General features: G+C 42.1%; 2 protein-coding genes across 2 annotated transcripts; both read left to right on the top strand.

Moving 5' to 3' along the window:
* The first annotated feature begins 1,068 nt into the window (after nt 1-1,068).
* LOC103613916 (lymphotactin) lies at nt 1,069-5,152 on the top strand. The gene is made up of 3 exons (XM_008631777.2): nt 1,069-1,202; nt 3,735-3,852; nt 4,577-5,152. The coding sequence occupies exons 1-3, from the start codon at nt 1,133-1,135 to the stop codon at nt 4,680-4,682; spliced, it is 294 nt and encodes a 97-aa protein (XP_008629999.1). The 5' UTR covers nt 1,069-1,132; the 3' UTR covers nt 4,683-5,152.
* A 7,049-nt stretch (nt 5,153-12,201) lies between these two features.
* Nucleotides 12,202-16,558, top strand: LOC103613917 (lymphotactin). Its single transcript, XM_008631778.2, has 3 exons — nt 12,202-12,435; nt 14,916-15,033; nt 15,751-16,558. The coding sequence occupies exons 1-3, from the start codon at nt 12,366-12,368 to the stop codon at nt 15,854-15,856; spliced, it is 294 nt and encodes a 97-aa protein (XP_008630000.1). The 5' UTR covers nt 12,202-12,365; the 3' UTR covers nt 15,857-16,558.
* The last annotated feature ends 6,243 nt before the right edge of the window (nt 16,559-22,801 follow it).

The raw sequence follows: 22,801 nt of genomic DNA on the forward strand, positions 1-22,801 counted from the left end.
GCTCACTGCATATTTCTCTTCCCTCAGCAGGGCGGCTGTCATGAAACAGGGGACATACCACAATTATTTCAGTAAAAATTTCCTGACCTTGTTAAAAATTAAGAAAACTATTGCATTTAGCAGTTGTCCCTGGTTCAGGATAATTATTACTTAGCAATAACTGAAACACACGTGTGTTACTGACATTATTCTCATGCTAAATCCAAAATGCAAAACAGTAGCACCTACTAAGAAGAAAATTACTCCAACTCAGCCAAAACCAGGACACTCATGATTTCTCCACTCCTTGCACTGACAGCTGTTCACAAGCCCAGGCATCAGGCAGCCTGGTGTATACATATGCACACCAGGACCAGCTGGGTTTTTCTACAGAGCTCTGAAGGGCACAAGAAGATTTCTGCTACGAGGCTCTGGAAGAAGATGCCAGCTCAAGCGCTGCTTCATGTGCAGTCTGGAGGTCCACAGCTGGCCTGACAAATATTTGCAGGACCAAAACCACTGGCTTGTAGCAATATTGTCCAGTAACTTAGACCACATTCCATAGAAAGGACACCCTAAAGCTGGGTGATAGGGTTGGCACAGTCTGCAAAAAAAGGGCAGACCCTTGAATTTCAACCTTGAATTGAAACCCTTGTATTTCGGTCATGCCCACTCTGGAAAGAGCCAAGGTGTTCCTGTTTCCATCATCCTTTAGCTCACAGTTCCCCTTTCCAGTGGTCCACTGGTCAGCAAAGTAATTCTGAATGTCACTCTGTGTCTCTGCATTGTGGCTTAGCTAAAGGTCTCAAAATTGAAGTGTGAAACAACAGGAACACTTCTTACAGATTTCCACTACAGCACAAGAGCTCTCACTTTTTGCAGCTCGAAATAAACCCAACTCACAGCACAGCAGCGTGTGCAACCACACTGGGTTTGAGCAGGAAAAGCCTTCTGAGGAGGGCTAGTGAAGGACTGGTGGGGGAAAGGAAGTGGTTCTCTCACCAGAAAAAGTACTGCCACTCAATTTTACCACTTATAGTCAGGCCCATAACGACACCCCAAAAAGGAAAAGAAGAACTCACCCCTGAATGACAATATATAAATCCTGTAGGAGAGCCACATTCTGCTCTGCCTTGGCCCAGAAGCCACAGCAATGAAGCTCCACACTGCAGCAATCCTGCTCCTCTTCTGGCTTGGCATCTTCACTGTGCACACAGTTAAAGGTAAGTTTGCAACTTGAGAGGAATAGCTCCACATTGCACCTGTGGTCTCGTGAGCAGCATTCAAAGAGCTGATTTATAAGATATAGCTCACAAGAAATCCAGATGAAAACTGCAAGAATGGCAGCTTCATGGGGGATTTCATCTGATGTCCTGCCAGACAGTGGTTGGTTTCTGCTTTAATGCAGGGAGAGATTCTGTGCCTGGGAGCACTTTAAAGGGTTTCTGTGCAATATTCTCTCTCTCAAAATCATAAAATCTTGAAGGCACAATGTCTTTTAGTCTCACTGATGCCATATACCTGGCTGTACTATAGGTTAATAACATCTCATGAAAAATATTTCTTGAATAAGATGTACATTCTCTCTTTTTCCAGATAGATTACTTTTATATGAATTCTTTTGTATTGTTTGTTTTTTGTCTTTCTCCAACTATATAGCCTTCATCCCTCTAATGTCCCCATTTCAAAAAGTTCTTCCAGTTCTGTATCCCATATTGTTCATTTGCTTGTTTCTCAACAAGCAAACAGAGCAGACAGGGAAATTATGAACCATAACTAAGAAGGAGAGTAACAGATTTATACAATACCTTCTCTCTTTTCACTGAGTCATGCAATCGAACATCCTTGAGACCAGTTGTGAGCACTGGGATGAGCCATGTTTATTGGCCATGCTTTAAATAAGTTTGTCTATAGTGGTGTTTAGCTCACTGACTTTTGAACTAGGCTCCATGTATCGTGGAGAAACACGAACATAGACCCATTAGCACACAGCACCTCATCACAATTAGATTTCACACAAAGCACTGATACGCAGGCCATATGCAAACCCACAAAAATGCACTCAGAAACACAGAGAAAAGGTATCCTCACAAAACCACACCAAAACCCAACTGAGACCTGCTAAGCATTTACAAGACTATGAAGCTGCACAGCCTTTATGCTGACCCACTGCCTCTCCAACTCCATCCCACTACATTCCCCAATTTGGATCGGTGACGCTGCTCTTCATCCTGGCAGCAGTGGCTCCGTATCACACACTGCCAGTTGCCAGTGTCATTCTCCAGGCTGTGTAATTGGTCATAAGTATCACCAAGTCTGAAAAAGCACACCGAGATTGTCTACAAGAGAAAGGAAAAAGAGCTAGAAAGAATGATAAAGAAACCAAATACACCTGGGAAAAAAGGGTAGCTATAGGTGCAGAGCAGTTGGGGTTTGTTCCCAGGCTTAGAGAAGCTCTGCTGCTATTCTCTGCATCCATTCCCCAAAGACTGTGTAGTAGCAGAGGAAATATTTCCAGGACTAGTAAGGATTGCTTGGCTGTCTTTGAGCTCTTTTAATGCCACATTTTGAAAACCAGTCTGAGGCAGGAAGAAATGTGAAATGAATCATATAAAATACTACATTGTGATACTCACGACTAAAGCAAGAGCAGGAGAGCTATTGCTTCAGGTAAACAAAATCTCAGGAATTAGCAGCTCTGCCAGTACCTGTGCACTGGCTATCCCACAACTTCTCCAAGACTGATGTGTGTTTGTCTCAGCTATTCCAATTATTTCAAACAAAGAACAGCTCACACAGAGTGAGACTATGTGCAGCAGGTTTCATATTTAACAAGGTGCACCAGAACAGCTCTCGGACTTTTCTTAAGCCAGTAGCTCTATAAATTCTTTATAAATAAACCACAGAGTACAGCAGCGTTCTGTTTGTCCCCCACATGCTTTCCCAAACCTGTCTTTCATGAATGGAACAAAACCAGAAACTAGCAAGTGGAGGCTTAACTAATGTATGCCTACGCTTCATCTCACCTAAATGAGCTCCCATTTTAAGTTATCATCATGTAAGAAAACGAGCGCCTAGAAAATTTTATACCAATATTGTGATCCTCTTTTTTAATGACCAGTACATTTCTCTGAATTGTATCAAAATCTTGGAGGAAAGCAAGGATTAAGTAGCACCCCACTCCCTCTATAAGCAAACTTACAGAAGGGAGATATAAGCACTGATTCTTCTGGCAGATCTCTCTCCCTTTCTGTCAACAATTTTTGTTAATGCTACTTTTGGATATCCACAGTGAGAGAAGTAGCCGGGTTTTCCTTTTCTTCACTTAGAAAGTAGGAGAAATTGCTGATCCACATTCATATAATATGTGGAAATCTATCCAGTAAAGCTCCACTTCTAAGCTCTAATTCCACATGAGCACTTATTTGCAGATGATGCAGGCCTAATTATCAATGATGCCAAACAGCTTTTTTGCTATGGAAGCTGTGACTCCCTGGGGGAAGATTTACTATACAATTGTCCAGGACAATGGGTGAAGATTCCTATCTTAACTGAAATAGCAGCAACACTTTAGAGATGGTAGGATGCATCACAAAAAGTAGCTTAAGCTCTCTGGCATAACTGGTACTGTGGCTGCACATCCTGAGACTCTCACGGTCTAACCACAACTGGAAATCTTCTGGAATTCATAATTTAGTAACTAATTATGGCTAAATATTAAGTGGCTTTATCATTTATCTATTTTTCCTTTCTAGGAAGCGCTAGTAGTGCGTCCAGTCGCAAATACAGTTGTGCAACTCTGTCTCCAAGGCAACTGAACATCCGAAATCTTGTGAACTATGAAAAGCAACAAGTACCAACAGATGCCATCATGTAAGTACCCAATGCACCCTTCAGAGTTCCCTTTGCAAACACAATATCATCACATAGGGAACGGGCATCAGAATTCAAGTCATGGCCCAACTCACTAAATCGGGCTAGTTCAGGTCACCCTTCCAGTTCTTCCATCAAGGAGTCAGCTGGCAGCCAAGGGAGTGAGGGGAGAGGAGGGGACCTCAGAAAGTTGGGAGATGTGTGCTGCTCATGAATAATGGCAGGAAGCTCACTGACCAGTCACATCTTTGTGCCCAGTGAGTGGGCAAACATCTCAGCAAGGCTGGAGAAGTCAGAGGCCCCGTGCATGAACTGAGTCAAGGGGAAAGTCCACGTGAAAAGGATGTGGGGTAGCTCTGAGTCCTGCTAGGAGCTGTGTTTGGTTGTTTGAGCTCACAAGCATGTGTCTTTATCAAATCTGGGCTCTGCTTCTGGGAGACTAATGTTCCTCATGATTTAAAATAAAATCCCAGAACAGCAGGTATGCTAGATTATCTTAATATCCATATATATGCACATGACCTTGTATGTTACACATATACCTACGCCATGAACAGGGAACTACATTGCTAACTGGTGTTTTTCTAACATTTACAAACTCTAGAATTTGATATTGTTTTAGCACACTGTTGCTTATGTTCTGAATAAGAACCAAGAACAGTAGACCCTAGGTTTAGAGAATGGAATTTGATGGCTGCCTGGTTTGCTTTCCTTTTTCCTATAGGTTTATCACTGCAAAAGGTATCAGGATCTGTGTAGGTGCTAATCAGCAATGGGTGCAGACTGCTATAAGGAGAATAGATGAAAGACGTGCTGCCAAACGCAGATAATCTGGTCCTAGGCAAGCATCTAGGACCACCTAGCCAGAATCATCATCAGTGCTGCGCGTAACAAGGAAGAAACCTTACTACCTGCTTTTATTTCCTTGCTTTTAATAAATAGCAGTAAACTCTCTGAACAAACACAAAATCACTTCCCACTGAGCTGGAAGAGTGTAGGCCTCCATCCTGATGGAGAGCAGAGCATTCTGCATTGAGTGCTGGTTTTAAGAAGGTGCTGTGTAAGTTAGTTACTCACCCTCATGTGAGACAAACCTGAAACAATTGGTTTGCTTTTTCCATTGCTTTTCTCTGAATAAGAACAATCCATGTCTGGAATGGAATCTGTATTTCACAAACTCTTGGGAACTCCCTGCCCTAGAAAACTATGTACATATAAATGTCTTATCATCATAAAACTGATACATGCTACTAACAGCAGGCTTTGGATTTTAATAAAGTTACTAAAAACCTGAATCAAATGGCAAGTTTGTTTGCTTGATTGTAATGCAGATGGATACTGCTGAAACAGGTCCCAAGATGACAGCACAAATCTGAGAACCTAAGGGCGAGTTAGCTAGAGCTGACACTGTTGCTAACTCATGACTCAGATTGCTTTGGAATAGCCGAATTCCAAGCTTTCTACACCGTATTTCAGCTGTAAAGCTCACACCTCAGACAATATCTCTTCAAAAGTTTGAGTAATTATAGAACAAAGTTCATACCATGCTCAGGTGATCCCCACATTATCAGAGGCAGAAATGGAAGAGCTCTCTGCTCAGAGAGAGAAAAGATGGCATTTGAGGACCTTGAGGTAGACTACAGGTACAGGCAGAGGTGCTTCTGGAATCAAGTTCCTCTCATATTACCACATAGATGGAGCCTGCACTGTTGCCAACCTATGGGCTTTTCATCCTACATAACACCTCTTAGTGATACTCCTGGAACTACAGCACTTCCAAACTGCACCACAGAAATAAGATTACATTACTCTAAAAGCCAGTCTTTACAGTTCCTTGCTCTGCAGAGCAGACTAACACCAATTCTAGCATTTGATGTTGTTTTAGCACATTTTTCCTCATACTCTGCATGAAAACCAAGAACAGCAGACCTGGGTTTAGAGACTGGAATTTGATGGCTGCCTGGTTTGGTTTCTTTGTTCCTACAGGTTTATTATTGCAAAGGGTATCAGGATCTGCATAAGCCCTGATCAGAAATGGGTGCAGGTTGCTATAAAGAAAACAGAAAAAAAGCAGACATCATCTAGGAATGGTATTCCTCACTTTAATGTTCCCAGTGAAACACCCCAGAGAGCACTGCTCACTCATTCCCCTCCTCCATTCCCCCTGAGGCCGGATTGAGAGGAGAAGTGGAGACACAAAAGGTAAAGATAATGGTTTGAGATAATAAAATAAACAGTTACAACAACTATACAAATATCAGAGTGTACAAGACAGACAATTCACATGTGATTGCTCACCATGTGTTACCCTGGGCCCCACAACTGCAGACTGCATGCACTGGCCCAACTCACCTCTCTGTCCTCTCTGCACGGTGTGAGGTGGTATAGGATAACCCCAGCTCAAGGGCATGTAAATAGGCCAATACTTTTGGACCTCACTGGAAGACCTAGATTCAACTTAAGGCTCAAAACTGGCCTCCCTACACAATCACTCTCTGGATGAACTCAAATGCCAATCACTCAGCTTTTCCTGTGCTTCCTAAACTCCTCTGGGCGCTTTCCTAAGCCGCACTTCAGGTAACGTGGACCTTGATTAACCTCTCTTCTTGCTTCCTCTGCTGGTATCCATAAGAATTGAAGTAAATCCTTCAATTTTCCTGAGAGGAAAGTCTAGTTTTTAAGGTGTTTGGGCTGGAACCTCTCTGTAGGGAGAAGACATCAGGTTTCAGGCCTCTCAGTCTAGATCATCTCAATACCACTATTTTTGGTAATAAAACCAAATCACTTTTGACACAAGAATGGCCTCTCTGGTGATAGACAACATGGAGAGTAGAAATTTTCATTTCCCTCAAAGTTGCAAAATAGGGCTTAAAGATTAACTAGCAAATTAAGTAAAAGTATGTAAAAGTAGACACACAGGATGCTAAACATAGCTGGAACCTGTGGATAAACAGATGATGAGGAACACTGTGTTTTGTGACAAAGTTATGTAATAAGAGATAACAGTGTATGCCTTAAGAGAAGCTCAGTGCAAGGTCATTACAGTTCTGAGGGTACCCAGTGAATACGACCACCAGACACTGCCTTAGATGACCCTCTAAGACCATAAAAGGACATCCAATAAGATATAGAGACATGTAAACTAATCCTAGGAAAAGTCATGTTTATGTATTAACTAGGAAGTACATTATAATGAATACATATGATCATGATGGAATAAATACTGGGCTGTAAATTTTCATGATACATTTGATTAGAGAAAAAAATCTCTGAACGTGTGCAGCGCTATAGTAAGGAAAACCTGCTTTCCAATCCTTCCAGCTGTGTTAGAAAGTTTGTTCCCTGGCTGATTTCAATATCAGTGGTCACCAGCTGGTGAATAACAGGAAAAGCAGACAAGGGCTGGAACAGTAAAGATGTCAATAGTATTTCTATAGCAATCTTCACAACCCTTATCCCTTTCACAGAGGAGAATGTGGGATGGCATATGCAAGGCCGGAAATTCCATCTGTGCTTGCCTTGTGTCATGCACTGGCCCAGCTCAGATCAGGAAACAATTCCCTCTCCCTTCTGAGCCAGACAACGAGCATCAAGGCAGACGCCAAGCTAACAATGTAAATAAGATGCTTTCTACTGAGCAGAAAGAGAGGTCTTATTTGAAATAGTCATTTCAGCTGATTGCCAGAGGCACATAGACCTCTCCTCCATGTTTATTTATGTAATCAATGCTAAGATAAGCTTGTTGTTCTCTCATTTGCTATTCAAGTCAGTCAGTGTTTTTCTTCACATCCTTCTGTTATCGATTGTTTAGCAGAGTACAGTAAATCAAAGAATTTTGTTAGGACCAAATGGGTTTGCTAGGAGTTGCTGTGAGTTCTGGTACAATAGACCTCTAGGACTGTTGTCTGAGTCACCTGGGTATTTTTCACCCAAAGCATCTCCAAGCAAGGGAAGCATTTGTAAGGCTTATGAACTAAAGGCAGGGGCTTCCTACTTCAACACAAATGCACAGAGAATTAATGAGCACTGAAATTCAGGAGCTCTAGGAAACTGTTCTCTAGCAACACTCTGCAACAATTCAGCATGGAGACACAAATGCTAAGGGCCTGCTGAGCTGGACACTGCTGGCAGAACTGTCTAGAAGTCGGTCTAACAGAGATTTGCACAATGACTCGAAGCTGCACCATCCCAAAACTCTCTTTACAGCTTGACACATCTCTCCTAACAAAGAAAAGCATGATTCACCTCAGACAAAAAGTCAAGATAGAAGGGTCACAGTTCCCAAGAGCTTGTCGTGATTCTGGGCCCAGTTCCTTCTTCCAGGGCAAACAAACCCTCAGGACACTCCTTGAGATTTCCAACAAGCTCCCACAAAACTCCTGTAAGCTGAGAATGTCCCAAGACTTCAACAGGAGACAGACCATGCAGCATTAGGATGGCAGAGGGATTTGCTCTATCAAGGAGAGCAGAAGTGCTGACAGCTGTGATTTCAGTCTGGTTTCTCAGGGCTCCTGCTGCCCCTGCCATGGGGCCAGCAGGGAAAACGGTGACTCCTCCAAGCATCCATACACCTGGATCTGCAGACCATGCACGAGCTGTGTGGCCTGGCCCCAGGACAGCCCATGTGTTCTGTCATTGTCTAGGAGCAGTGCACTTTGAAAGCCCACAGTTTCAGATTGGGAAAGCCTTGGGGTCCCCGAGCCAAAGGGAAGCAGATATCATTGCACTGCTCCAAAGCAATTGTATGCTGGGAACACAGGTTTTTTTTAGGAGCCCAAAGAACCCTTGCTCAATGCGTCAGGATCATGGTTTACCAAATCCACTCTCTATACCAAGCTCCTTTTCTAGCTTCATAGTTTGTTCTTTCTCTGGGCACCATACAACAGCCTCCATTTCTTTGTACATTGCTTCAGTCAGAAACTTAGTTGAATCCCTTAACATAGGAATCCATGACCAACAAAATCCCATCTGGAGAAAACCTCATACCTGCCTTTTTTTTTTTTTTTTTTTTTGTGACTGCACATGGGAAGTTAATTCTGACCTCTGTTCTTTCCAGATCCATTATCTGTTGCCATTTTCCCAAAATAAAGCCTAAATATTTAACTTTCTTCTGACTCAGCTGAAATTTGGATGGAGATGCATGGTGTCCCCTTTTCACTCGGGCAACACACAAATATGTAGTGTTTAATATAAAAGCATTCTCATCACTACTTGCTAATAACAAATCATCCTCAAAACCCAGTTTACATGGTGATTTCATACCCTTTAAATCAACCCCCAACATTCATGAAAAAATGGTCAGGGATCTGGCAAAGCCTTGGAGAAGATGTGTCCAAGACAGTTGCTGTCTTTTCCAGACGAAGGCAAACAAAGGTTTACTTTCTTAGTCTAATGGAATGCTTCAAAATCCCTTGGATTAAGTAACAGTCTATCTGCTTACAGATGTTCTTCTTGGCTCTCTAGGGAATAGGGTCCTGTCTCATGGTGGGTGGCAAGCCTCTTCTTGGTTTAATATATATGAGCTGTGCTGAGACCAACAGCCCACAGAAGTTTGTTCCTGCCTGACTGGCATATGCTTCTTAAAATATCTCCTGATGTCAGGGGCTGCCTGGTCAATGAATGCACTAACTGCAAGTGTGTCATTAAACATTTGTGATGGCCACTGTCCTGCTGAGCAAGCAGACCAAGTTATAGCTGGCCAAACCTGCTGGTACAACATTATTGCAAAATTCTACTGTATCAAACAATTTATCCTGATTTTGCACAGCCTCAGCCAAGGGCATCCCCTTATCTATGCTAGGTTTGTTTCTCTTCCGTTCAAACACTAAGAGGGACTTGAAAATCCTTTTTATATGACAAAAATAAGGGACTTCAAACTCCCTTCTGTATGAACTGAGGACTCTGTGTGGTACTAAGGACTCCACATCCCCTGCATGGTCCAAGGAACAGAAGCCTCCCGCAGCATGGGTCTCCAAAACCCATCTGCAGCACAGCAGAGACTCGAGCCCCCCAGCTCACACTTTACAGAAGCTCTATATCTCCTCTATGTGCACCTTACACTGATCAGGTTGTGCATCAGTGCAGAGGAAGTGCTCACTGGTGTCCATGCTGGAGTACATGAAAAATGAGCCTTATACAACATCAGACATCTCCAAATATCCACAGAAAAAGGCTGTGGAACTGCAGCCCACCAAACTCTTCTCAAAAACACAGACTTTACTGGACATAAGCCAGATACACAGAACCACAGCCCAGGAGGCCACACAAAATGAGAAGTACAAAGAAGAGGAAAAACTTGCCACAGGGCAATTTTTCCATCCCACCTAAAGAAGGGTGGAAAACAGAAGCAGCAACAGGCTTCCCAGCAACACCTCAGAAGAATCTTAACACCTGCAGAAGGTTCTATGGGAAGGACTGAGCTTTCAGAGTTGGCTCATGCTCAGTACAGCTGGTGACCCTTCCTTTGAAAACTGTAGATGATATATGTACATACTGCACCAGCGGGCAAAAGTGGGGGAGCAACTTACCTCTTAATGCCTAGAAAATTTCTCTTTACCGTCAATGACACAGTTGCTATCCTGCATCTCATAGCTGACAGGTAGCAAAAAGTTGGAATATCTCATTTCAAGACGTGATTTCAGCCAGTGTCAAGCAAGACGTGAATTTGCTACACTGCTTGGGCACAAACTTAACTTAGATTTCTCAGTAATGCTGTTGAGGTCAGCACAGTTATTTCCCTGTGTGATATCAGGCGTCCTTTAGGGGCTGGGGTTGAAGCTTTGGCTTCGTTTCATTGCACCTTCCTTAGTGGTGCAAGTGGGTTTAGCAGGAATTCAGTTACAGCAGTTTCTACTTGCCGTTGCTGTTCCCTGGGTTTCCCTGGCTTGCACAGCATATGCAAGATGAAAGAACAAAGAATGTGTGTGTATACAGAACTAAACCACATGGCACATAGTCTACTCACAAGACCTACAGACTCATCCTGAGCTTACAGACCATCCATTACAGCCTAGGGACTCACGAATGTGAGTGCAGTTCAAGGTTCAATCTTAATTTGCCTGAGGATCTTAGGAAATTGACTTCCACATGCTACATTACCCATGCAAAGGAATTTACCTTGGTGTTATCAAGAATTCGGAAAACTGGGAGTAACCAGCTTAGGAGAGGCCTGGAGGTAAGAGCAGGGGAAATCTCGTAGTTGCTGATGTGGTGTAACCCCAGAGAGCAAGTCCCTGGTTCAGGGTAATGTTTACTTAGCAACAACTGAAATGTCTGTGTTATCAACATTATTCTCATGCTAAATCCAAAATGCAAAACAGTAGCACCTACTAAAAAAATTATCTCAGCCAAAACGAGGACAATCATGATTTCTCCAGTCCTTGAACTGCCAGCTGTTCTATGCCACTGTCACAAGCACAGGCATCAGGCAGCCTGATGTTTACCTGTTCACACCAGGACCAGCTGGGTCTCTGTGGGCTCAGCAAAGCCTGGGCTTTCCGACCTGGCCTCCAGAGGACGCACAAGGGGATGTCTGCTATGAGGCTCTGGAAGAAGATGCCAGCTCAAGCGCTGCTTCATGTGCAGTCTGGAGGTCCACAGCTGGCCTGACAAATATTTGCAGGACCAAAACCATTGGCTTGTAGCAATATTATCCAGTAACTTAGACCACATTCCATAGAAAGGACACCCTAAAGCTGGGTGATAGGGTTGGCACAGTCTGCAAAAAAAGGGCAGACCCTTGAATTTCAACCTTGAATTGAAACCCTTGTATTTCAGTCATGCCAGACTGGCAGGAGACACAGTGGATCTGGATCTGTATGCAAAGATGTGTTCAATCTCCTCAAGATGTGTTCAATCTTCTCAAGATGTGTTCAAGCTTCTCCCAGCACAGTGATATCAGCTTTGACTGTATCAAATCACAGAACAAACACAAGAGTTCTGACAACCTCCACAGCTCATAGGAAATAGCAGTGATACCCCTCCACAGCTATGTGCTAACATGACCAGCCATCCACACCCACTCTGGAAAGAGCCAAGGTGTTCCTGTTTCCATCATCCTTTAGCTCACAGTTCCCCTTTCCAGTGGTCCACTGGTCAGCAAAGTAATTCTGAATGTCACTCTGTGTCTCTGCATTGTGGCTTAGCTAAAGGTCTCAAAATTGAAGTGTGAAACAACAGGAACACTTCTTACAGATTTCCACTACAGCACAAGAGCTCTCACTTTTTGCAGCTCGAAATAAACCCAACTCACAGCACAGCAGCGTGTGCAACCACACTGGGTTTGAGCAGGAAAAGCCTTCTGAGGAGGGCTAGTGAAGGACTGGTGGGGGAAAGGAGGCGGTTCTCTGTCACCAGAAAAAGTACTGCCACTCAAATTTTCCACTTATAGTCAGGCCCTCCATGATACCATGAACGTGAAGACACTAACTCACCCCTGAATGAGTATATAAACCCTGTGGAAGGGGGCTGACCATAGACAATTTCTGCTCTGCCTTGACCCAGAAGCCACAGCAATGAAGCTCCACACTGCAGCAATCCTGCTCCTCTTCTGGCTTGGCATCTTCACTGTGCACACAGTTAAAGGTAAGTTTGCAACTTGAGAGGAATAGCTCCACATTGCACCTGTGGTCTCGTGAGCAGCATTCAAAGAGCTGATTTATAAGATATAGCTCACAAGAAATCCAGATGAAAACTGCAAGAATGGCAGCTTCATGGGGGATTTCATCTGATGTCCTGCCAGACAGTGGTTGGTTTCTGCTTTAATGCAGGGAGAGATTCTGTGCCTGGGAGCACTTTAAAGGGTTTCTGTGCAATATTCTCTCTCTCAAAATCATAAAATCTTGAAGGCACAATGTCTTTTAGTCTCACTGATGCCATATACCTGGCTGTACTATAGGTTAATAACATCTCATGAAAAATATTTCTTGAATAAGATGTACATTCTCTCTTTTTCCAGATAGATTACTTTTATATGAATTCTTTTGTATTGTTTGTTTTTTGTCTTTCTCCAACTATATATATATAGTCTTCATCCCTCTAATGTCCCCATTTCAAAAAGTTCTTCCAGTTCTGTATCCCATATTGTTCATTTGCTTGTTTCTCAACAAGCAAACAGAGCAGACAGGGAAATTATGAACCATAACTAAGAAGGAGAGTAACAGATTTATACAATACCTTCTCTCTTTTCACTGAGTCATGCAATCGAACATCCTTGAGACCAGTTGTGAGCACTGGGATGAGCCATGTTTATTGGCCATGCTTTAAATAAGTTTGTCTATAGTGGTGTTTAGCTCACTGACTTTTGAACTAGGCTCCATGTATCGTGGAGAAACACGAACATAGACCCATTAGCACACAGCACCTCATCACAATTAGATTTCACACAAAGCACTGATACGCAGGCCATATGCAAACCCACAAAAATGCACTCAGAAACACAGAGAAAAGGTATCCTCACAAAACCACACCAAAACCCAACTGAGACCTGCTAAGCATTTACAAGACTATGAAGCTGCACAGCCTTTATGCTGACCCACTGCCTCTCCAACTCCATCCCACTACATTCCCCAATTTGGATCGGTGACGCTGCTCTTCATCCTGGCAGCAGTGGCTCCGTATCACACACTGCCAGTTGCCAGTGTCATTCTCCAGGCTGTGTAATTGGTCATAAGTATCACCAAGTCTGAAAAAGCACACCGAGATTGTCTACAAGAGAAAGGAAAAAGAGCTAGAAAGAATGATAAAGAAACCAAATACACCTGGGAAAAAAGGGTAGCTATAGGTGCAGAGCAGTTGGGGTTTGTTCCCAGGCTTAGAGAAGCTCTGCTGCTATTCTCTGCATCCATTCCCCAAAGACTGTGTAGTAGCAGAGGAAATATTTCCAGGACTAGTAAGGATTGCTTGGCTGTCTTTGAGCTCTTTTAATGCCACATTTTGAAAACCAGTCTGAGGCAGGAAGAAATGTGAAATGAATCATATAAAATACTACATTGTGATACTCATGACTAAAGCAAGAGCAGGAGAGCTATTGCTTCAGGTAAACAAAATCTCAGGAATTAGCAGCTCTGCCAGTACCTGTGCACTGGCTATCCCACAACTTCTCCAAGACTGATGTGTGTTTGTCTCAGCTATTCCAATTATTTCAAACAAAGAACAGCTCACACAGAGTGAGACTATGTGCAGCAGGTTTCATATTTAACAAGGTGCACCAGAACAGCTCTCGGACTTTTCTTAAGCCAGTAGCTCTATGAATTCTTTATAAATAAACCACAGAGTACAGCAGAGTTCTGTTTGTCCCCCACATGCTTTCCCAAGCCTGTCTTTCATGAATGAGACAAAACCAGAAACTAGCAAGTGGAGGCTTAACTAATGTATGCCTATACTTCATCTCACCTAAATGAGCTCCCATTTTAAGTTATCACCATGTAAGAAAACGAGTGCCTAGAAAATTTTATACCAATATTGTGATCCTCTTTTTTAATGACCAGTACATTTCTCTGAATTGTATCAAAATCTTGGAGGAAAGCAAGGATTAAGTAGGACTCCACTGCCTATGAAATCAGTCATAGCCAAAGGATATAAGCACTGATTCTTCTGGCAGATATCTCTCCCTTTCTGTCAACAATGTTTGTTAATGCTACTTTTGAATGTGAGAGAAGTAGCCTTGCTTTCCTTTTCTTCACTTGGAAAGTAGGAGGAATTACTGATCCATTTTCAAATGATATGTGGAAATCCACCCAATAATGTTCCAGTTCTAAACACTACCTCCACATGGGTACTTACTTGCAGATGATGCAGACCTAATTATGAATGATATCAAACAGCTTTTTTGCTGTGGAAGCAGTGACTCCCTAGAGATAGACAACACTTTAGTGATGGTGAGATGCATTACAGAAAATATCTGAAGCTCTCTGGTATAACTGGTATTGTGGCTGTATATCATGGGACACTCATGGTCTAAGCACAATCAGAAATCTTTTGGAATTCTTAGTTTATTAAGCAATTATGGCTAAATATCCATAAAATATTTATTCCTTTTTCATTTATCTATTTTTCCTTTCTAGGAAGCGCTAGTAGTCAGTCCATGCGCAGATACAGTTGTGCAACTCTGTCTCCAAGGCAACTGAACATCCGAAATCTCATAAGCTATGAAAAGCAACAAGTACCAATAGATGCCATCATGTAAGTACCCAATGCACCCTTCACCTCCACACTTATCTATGCAAGCAACAGTATCATCACATAGGGAACGGGCATCAGAATTCAAGTCATGGCCCAACTCACTAAATCGGGCTAGTTCAGGTCACCCTTCCAGTTCTTCCATCAAGGAGTCAGCTGGCAGCCAAGGGAGTGAGGGGAGAGGAGGGGACCTCAGAAAGTTGGGAGATGTGTGCTGCTCATGAATAATGGCAGGAAGCTCACTGACCAGTCACATCTTTGTGCCCAGTGAGTGGGCAAGCATCTCAGCAAGGGTGGAGCAGTCAGAGGCCCCGTGCATGAACTGAGTCAAGGGGAAAGTCCACGTGAAAAGGATGTGGGGTAGCTCTGAGTCCTGCTAGGAGCTGTGTTTGGTTGTTTGAGCTCACAAGCATGTGTCTTTATCAAATCTGGGCTCTGCTTCTGGGAGACTAATGTTCCTCATGATTTAAAATAAAATCCCAGAATAGCAGGTATGCTCGGTTATCTTAACATCAGCAAATGTGTACATGACCATGTCTGCCATAAAGAGGGAAATAATGTTTCTAACTGTTGTTATTCCAACTAAAACCTACAAACTCCAGCATTTGATATTGTTTTACCATATTTTTCCTCATGTTCTACATCAAAACCAAAACCAGCAGATCCGGGTTTAGCAACGGAATTTAACACCCACCTGGTTTGCTTTCCTTTTTCCTATAGGTTTATCACTGCAAAAGGTATCAGGATCTGCGTAGGTGCTAATCAGCAATGGGTGCAGACTGCTATGAGGAGAATAGATGAAAGACGGGCTGCCAAACGCAGATAATCCAAGCATCTAAGGCCAACTATCTGGAATCATCATCAGTGCTGCAGATAACAAGGAAGAAAACCTTACTACCTGCTTTTGTTTCTTATTTATTAAGTGGCAATAAAGTCTTGGAACAAAAACAAACTCAACAGAATCTATTCATCACTGTTTGAATGTCTGCAGACTTCTTCATTTTATGGTTGTACTCTATTAGTCTGGATTTTTCTGAAATGTTTGCTAATATTTATTTACAACTGAATGTAGATATCATCTCACCCTTGCTGTCCTGACCAGGATGGCCTTTAACAGGGAATGACTGATAGGTTTACAGAGTGTAGTGAAGACAACCTCCCACAGAGCTGGAAGAGTGCAGACCTCCATTCTCATGAAGATCAGAGCATTCTACATTGAGTGCTGGTTTTAAGAAGGTGCTGTATAAGTTAGTTTTTCATACCTATATAATCTATACACAAACTGATTTCATACTTCAGGCTATCTACTGATCAGCACCATATTCAGATGATCCTTGAGACTTCTATTTTTACACACAGTATTGCACTATTAGCTCAGTTCACAAAGATGTGTGAATATTCTCACCAAGGGATGATGAGGAGTAATTCAATGTAGCTCAGTGAATGCAACTCTCTTCAATCTTATCCTGGAGATGCCTTATCCTACCAATGACATCTGTGAAGTTACTTCAGTTTCAACTCACGTGAGACAAACCTGAAACAATTGGTTTGCTTTTTCCATTGCTTTTCTCTGAATAAGAACAATCCATGTCTGGAATGGAATCTGTATTTCACAAACTCTTGGGAACTCCCTGCCCTAGAAAACTATGTACATATAAACATCTTACCATCTTAAAACTGATACATGCTACTAACAGCAGGCTTTGGATTTTAATAAAGTTACTAAAAACCTGAATCAAATGGCAAGTTTGTTTGCTTGATTGTAATGCAGATGGATACTGCTGAAACAGGTCCCAAGATGACAGCACAAATCTGAGAACCTAAGGGCGAGTTAGCTAGAGCTGACACTATTGCTAACTCATGACTCAGATTGCTTTGGAATAGCCGAATTCCAAGCTTTCTACACCGTATTTCAGCTGTAAAGCTCACACCTCAGACAATATCTCTTCAAAAGTTTGAGTAATTATAGAACAAAGTTCATACCATGCTCAGGTGATCCCCACATTATCAGAGGCAGAAATGGAAGAGCTCTCTGCTCAGAGAGAGAAAAGATGGCATTTGAGGACCTTGAGGTAGACTACAGGTACAGGCAGAGGTGCTTCTGGAATCAAGTTCCTCTCATATTACCACATAGATGGAGCCTGCACTGTTGCCAACCTATGGGCTTTTCATCCTACATAACACCTCTTAGTGATACTCCTGGAACTACAGCACTTCCAAACTGCACCACAGAAATAAGATTACATTACTCTAAAAGCCAGTCTTTACAGTTCCCTGCTTTGGTCAAGACTTTAGACAGAATTTTTCTCCCACGGCTCACATTTTGCCAGAGTTCAGTCCTGCGTGGGGAAACCGGTTTAGCTTTTACTATCCAGGACAGGTTTTTAAGTAGTGCTATTGCTGAGGCAGGGAAAGGAAGGATGACTGTATGTGTTACACTAGAGAACAGACCAAGGCAGGCTACTAACCTCTGTTATAGGGAATTATGCTTCCTTACCGAAGTTCTCACTATCAACAAGACTAGGGAAAAATAGCTGTTGCTACAAACTTTGTAAGAATAGCTTTACAGGTAGAAAGAAATGTTGACAACAAGATATCACTGAAATATGGCATTATATAAACTGTGTTCATTAACTTTGAATTGCTGATCTCAAGGCCCCAGATCCACATATTATAGACAACAGAAACACTTCTGTTCCCTTCAGCATCACCAGAGTATCTGTAGGCTACAAAACCAGATCCCCTATGAAAGCATTTCTATGGTAAATGCTCTCAGATAAATACCATCAACTTTGACAGATCAAATTCATCCAGGACCAGAACTATTTAACATGCTTTTTGCAGGCAGAATCTTAATGCCTATGCTCATACTTAATAGTATCATATCCTGGAATGAATCTTGATAAAGTGAATATAATTTTTTTTTTTAATTAGAACTATCACAACCTGAGAATATAATAACCATCACATAACAATTAACACTTTGTATCTGTTCATCCTCATCAAAATTCATAGAATGATTAATAATTTTTAAGAGTGAATCATCCTACTTAACAATTACTCCTTGATTGCTATACCTTGCAAGATCTGTAGAGATCCTTGTACAGTTCTTGAGAGTTAATTACTATTGGTGATTGGGGCTCGCGATATCTCTTCCTACTCTGACATTAAACCCCAGGAACTTCCCTGTCTTTCCCTGACTGTTCCTTACCCCAGTCCTTGCTGTGGTCCCACTTGTGTGCTATCTTTGTCAACTCTAGCTGTGGATAATATGGAAGCTTATCTGTAATAGCACTGTTTCTCCCTAGCACTTTCCTCTAAGGCTCTCAAAAAAAAGAATGGAAAACATGATTAAACCTTCTTTTCATACATGCAAGCACAAAAGGAAAGTGCAAGGTGAAGAACCAGAGTGCTGCTTTTGTGTTGGAGGCAAGTAAGAACCATAGTCTTGGTCTTTCCAACATCCTTAGGAAAGACCTACAAAACAGCAAAACATACTTTAAAAACCCACAAAAAAATTAGGGTTAGGGTCTAAGGTACATCAGAAGATTTGGGGCTGTGGTTGGACTGATGTTCTCCCAGCTCCTGGCTGCCCAACATTTCTTCTCCAAGTGAGGTAGAGAGCAGAGGACTCAAGGTCCCCATTTCCCTTCTTACTCAACCTTGGCTGGATTGCAGCCTATAATATGAACATCGATTTTCTTTGACTCCTTCTGTAATACCTGTGCACCGCTTTGCCAGAAAGGACTCTCCAAATACAAATGGGCAGACCAGTGTGCATCAATACTTGAAACAAATCAACCATTTCTTTCCTGTCCCACACCACTGAGTTTCCACAGAGACTTAAGAGATGCACTCTGTTTGGATCTTTGCCACAGGGAGAAGGCAGCAGAGAGCACAGTGGACAAACCCCCAGCCTGTGTAAGTCACTTCAACAGAGGCAGACTGGGCAATTCCCCACCCCTTTGGGCATGCTGGCTTTTTTACACAAAAGCAGTAATTCTCCCTGGGCAATACCTTTACATAGCTGCTGCTGTATTCTTTTCACTACCTATTTATAATTAAGGAACTGGAAACTTAAAGGTTTACAATGGCCATCAGCTTTCCTGGAAACTGCTAATGCATCATTCAATACCTAGTCCCTACCTAGTTAAGGATATTCCTTGATTTTTGGAGATTTTTAGTTTTGTTTTGGCTTGGTTTTTTGCATAACTTCTGACTACCTTTTGTGCTTTGCTTTATGCTGGAGGTTTTCATCAGCAGATCACCTATTTTAACAGATTGCTCAAGACCCTTCATGGGAAGAAGAAAATGGAGGAAGACTGGGTACCTGTGTACATCAGTGATGCTGTTTTGCCAAATACTGGTGCATGATATGAGAAGTAAGACATGTTAATTTAGCAAACACAGATATTTTCTTCCCTCATTCCTGTGGAAAAATGCAGTGCATGCATTTTGGAAAGCTAAACCTTATATTCTAAATTTAAAATTAATTGATTACTTAACCCAAACTATTGAGATTTTCTACAGAAGATGCTAATTCAAATTCTATGGCAAGCGAGTACAGGAAAAGGTGAGGGAAAAGATAGAGGGTAAAAATAGAAAAGGGGTGACAAGGAGTCATTTCAGGAGAAAGTTGTATGAGGTAGCTGCCATTAAGCCCTTCATAAATCATAGTCTTATAGCAGCTCCCTTGAGTTTTCATCTCTGCACTGCATGTGTGCAAAGCTTCTCATCACTCTGGGAAACAGAAGCTTAAAAGAAGCGCCATAAACCTGGAAGCCCTCAACCATACTCTTCTGCTAGCAAAGATGTGGGAACGAACAAACTGAAAACATCTGAAATTACTAGTCAGCAAATTCTTGTCAGTGTAATTCAGAACACAAAGTTTAGCTGGCTGTGATTTGTACAGCATCATAAAACTCTCTATAGAGGGTTCTGTGATCAGCAGCATCACTGTTGCACGTCCCAGGGAGCAGGAATTCTAAGGGCCTTCCTGCAGTGATACCTGGCCTGTTCCAAGGGCACCTCTGACTGCCCTTACTGCCTGTGGGTGTGCATGGCCATGATGGCCCTTTCTCATGCTGAGAGCTATTTCTGTCTTTTACCACCTCTTGCTATCTATCTACCCACAACTTTTAGTTTGGTTAGAAGATCTGAGAAGGGAAGAGACCTACCAAGACAACTCCTACAGACACTGCACAGAAGATTTAAAAAATATTCTACTGTTATGTAATGGTTTACCTTCCCTCTCATTTACTGTTGTATGAAACAGTAAATAACTATCCCAAAACGAAGTATGGAATTGCAATTTAAATGAACCTTTTAACTTCGTGAGGCTCATTTGAGATATTTGCAGAGCATATTCTGGTTCAAGGCCAGCATATAGCCTCTACTCAGATCCTCAAAAGGAGCAACAGAAAAATGGGGTTGCACAGCAGGCTCCTTCCTGGAAAAGTTTTGGTTTTCCTTTCCATCTGTGTGGCTTGGAATAAGAGGATCTAGACCTCTTATTATATAGAAATTATTACGTTTGTTATGCAAAGGAAGTGGCTGGTCCTGTCACCAAGGCACAAGAAAAGGACTCCAAAAATACAAGCTCGTGTCCTGCTCTCCTAATGGTTTACTGTTCATTTTTGTGCATTTTCTTTAACTCGATTTGGGCTGATTATTATGTATCATATTAAATATTTCTTACATTAAGTCCTTAAAAATTACAGAAAAAAAACACCTCAAAAGCTATTTAGAAACTGTAACACCTGAAACAAATCTGATAACTCTTTTGATCCCTCTGGGTTTCTGAGCCTTTTGGTTGCACTCTGAGGCTACAGTTTTCTCAAGAACCATTATTGTTATAAGACTAAGCACTAAGACTTGGAGTATCTCTGAAAGATTGGTGTTGAAAAGAGTGATGGTAAGAGTGCATAAGAACATGAATGCACACGAGTGAAGACATCTTCCAGACAAGGTTTTTATAGGCTTCTCAGTGGGGAAAATACCTACTTGTTTCCCACCCTCTGCTCTCTAACATCCGCTGTGTTGTCAGCTCTGACATGCCCACTGCTCTGAAGCCCTTAGCAAGTTACTCTGGTATTTCCCAGTGGAACAACACTGACTCACACAAAACCCCTCAAGTGATAATTGCCCAGTGCCTCTCTGTGCAATGTGAGAAGAAAATGACTGTCAGGGCTCCAACCAACCTCCAGGGTCAAAATACCTGCCTATAAATAAACCCTGAACAAGAATTGCCATGCTATGAGTTGCCAATTCACCTGGTACTGTCCTTGGGGTGCTTTTCATGAGGTGCTGTCTGGTTCAGGTTTGATTTATTAAGGCCTTCTAGCATCAGTATCTCTCATGAGGGAGACCTTCTTTGCTCAGAAGGACCTTTTGTAATAATACCAAGTGAGTTAAGCAACTAATTTGGCAAAATATTGCAGATCTCCATTTCAAGATTTTTATTATGCTAGAAAAAAGTGAAGTGGTAATTATTTACTGGATACAGTTCATTATATGATTATAAAAAGCTTCCTCTAAGGCATATGGGCTCAGATTTAACTTCTAAAATGAAAAATCATCCAGTTGGAGAAAAATACCTGGGGTAAACTTCACTCTTCAAACTCAAACTGGTTGATTCCTCCCTATTGTGACTACTTGTAGTGAATGAAAGTTACAAAAATGTGTAAATTCAGTCTTTTAAACTAGAGCCATAAGATACAGCTATCACTCAGAAAACCTTGGAAGAAGCTTTGTGGTTGCAGCTACAGGTTTTAATAGAACTACAGCTGGGGGGGATTTTCCATCTCAAAAACCATTTAAGAGCTCTCAGGACTTCAGATGACAGTCTAGAATTACATAAATATATTTGCAAACTCTTAAAATGTGTTTGTGAAGACCGTGGACTTCCCTGTGGCTGCCTAACAGAGCCCCTATTCAAAAGCAGGATTCACGAGGTGGCTCGTGGTGATGGTTATGTTCTGCAGGAGAGAACACATCTCCCGTGCTTTCCCTCAGCCAGCCCAAGCATGCTGTACTACCAGCCAGGGCTCCCCAGAGCCAGGAGAAAGCATAAAACTTTGGACAAGCTCCACCCCACAGAAGGGATGTGTGGTAACTCTCCTAGAGATGCTTCTAAAGGTACCAGGGAGAGTAACCACTGGCATACACAGCCATTGGGATTGGGGTACCTTATTCCCATTTCCATTAATAAAATTCCTTTGATGTGTGATCTTGTCAGTAGTCTGTTGGGCACAAAGTGCCATTCTGTGCTTCCGTGGGGCTCTTTATGTACAACATTCAAAATGTAGTAAGCAGAGAAGTAGTTAAATTAAAACTGGCCAAAATAAGACTTATTTCAGAGAACTTCAGCCACAACAGGATTTGAACAGGAAATGCCTTCGTGTAGGAGGTACTAACAGATAATGGACAGGAAAGACATAGTTCTTTGTCACCAGAATTTAAATCTTCTACGTATAAATCTTCTACAGTGACCACTACTCCATCTCCCTTTTTTTGCCAAAACCAGAATCTGAAAAATGAACAATAGTACATAAACTCAATGAAATGAGGCTCATTTTCACCACTTTCTTTTCTGCCTTAACATAGAAGTCACCAGCAGTGAAACTCACACCACAGTCACTGTACACGTGGTGAGACTCAAATTTCCAGTCCAATAGGAAGATAGGAATTCCCAACTACGTTGCACCTGCAGTCTGATGAGCTTAGAATTTATTCTCAGACAGAGCTGATTCCTCTGACCAAAACAAGTAAG

The sequence above is a fragment of the Corvus brachyrhynchos genome, unplaced genomic scaffold (assembly GCF_000691975.1).
Source record: "Corvus brachyrhynchos isolate BGI_N302 unplaced genomic scaffold, ASM69197v1 scaffold3, whole genome shotgun sequence".
Classification (NCBI taxonomy): Eukaryota; Metazoa; Chordata; class Aves; order Passeriformes; family Corvidae; genus Corvus; species Corvus brachyrhynchos.

Bases quoted from the DNA above. Each gene is read 5' to 3' on its own strand.
- LOC103613916 (XM_008631777.2), top strand. From the start codon at position 1,133: ATGAAGCTCCACACTGCAGCAATCCTGCTCCTCTTCTGGCTTGGCATC. The intron at 1,203-3,734 runs GTAAGTTTGCAA...TTTCCTTTCTAG, and splicing joins CACTGTGCACACAGTTAAAG to GAAGCGCTAGTAGTGCGTCC. The intron at 3,853-4,576 runs GTAAGTACCCAA...TTTTTCCTATAG, and splicing joins GTACCAACAGATGCCATCAT to GTTTATCACTGCAAAAGGTA.
- LOC103613917 (XM_008631778.2), top strand. From the start codon at position 12,366: ATGAAGCTCCACACTGCAGCAATCCTGCTCCTCTTCTGGCTTGGCATC. The intron at 12,436-14,915 runs GTAAGTTTGCAA...TTTCCTTTCTAG, and splicing joins CACTGTGCACACAGTTAAAG to GAAGCGCTAGTAGTCAGTCC. The intron at 15,034-15,750 runs GTAAGTACCCAA...TTTTTCCTATAG, and splicing joins GTACCAATAGATGCCATCAT to GTTTATCACTGCAAAAGGTA.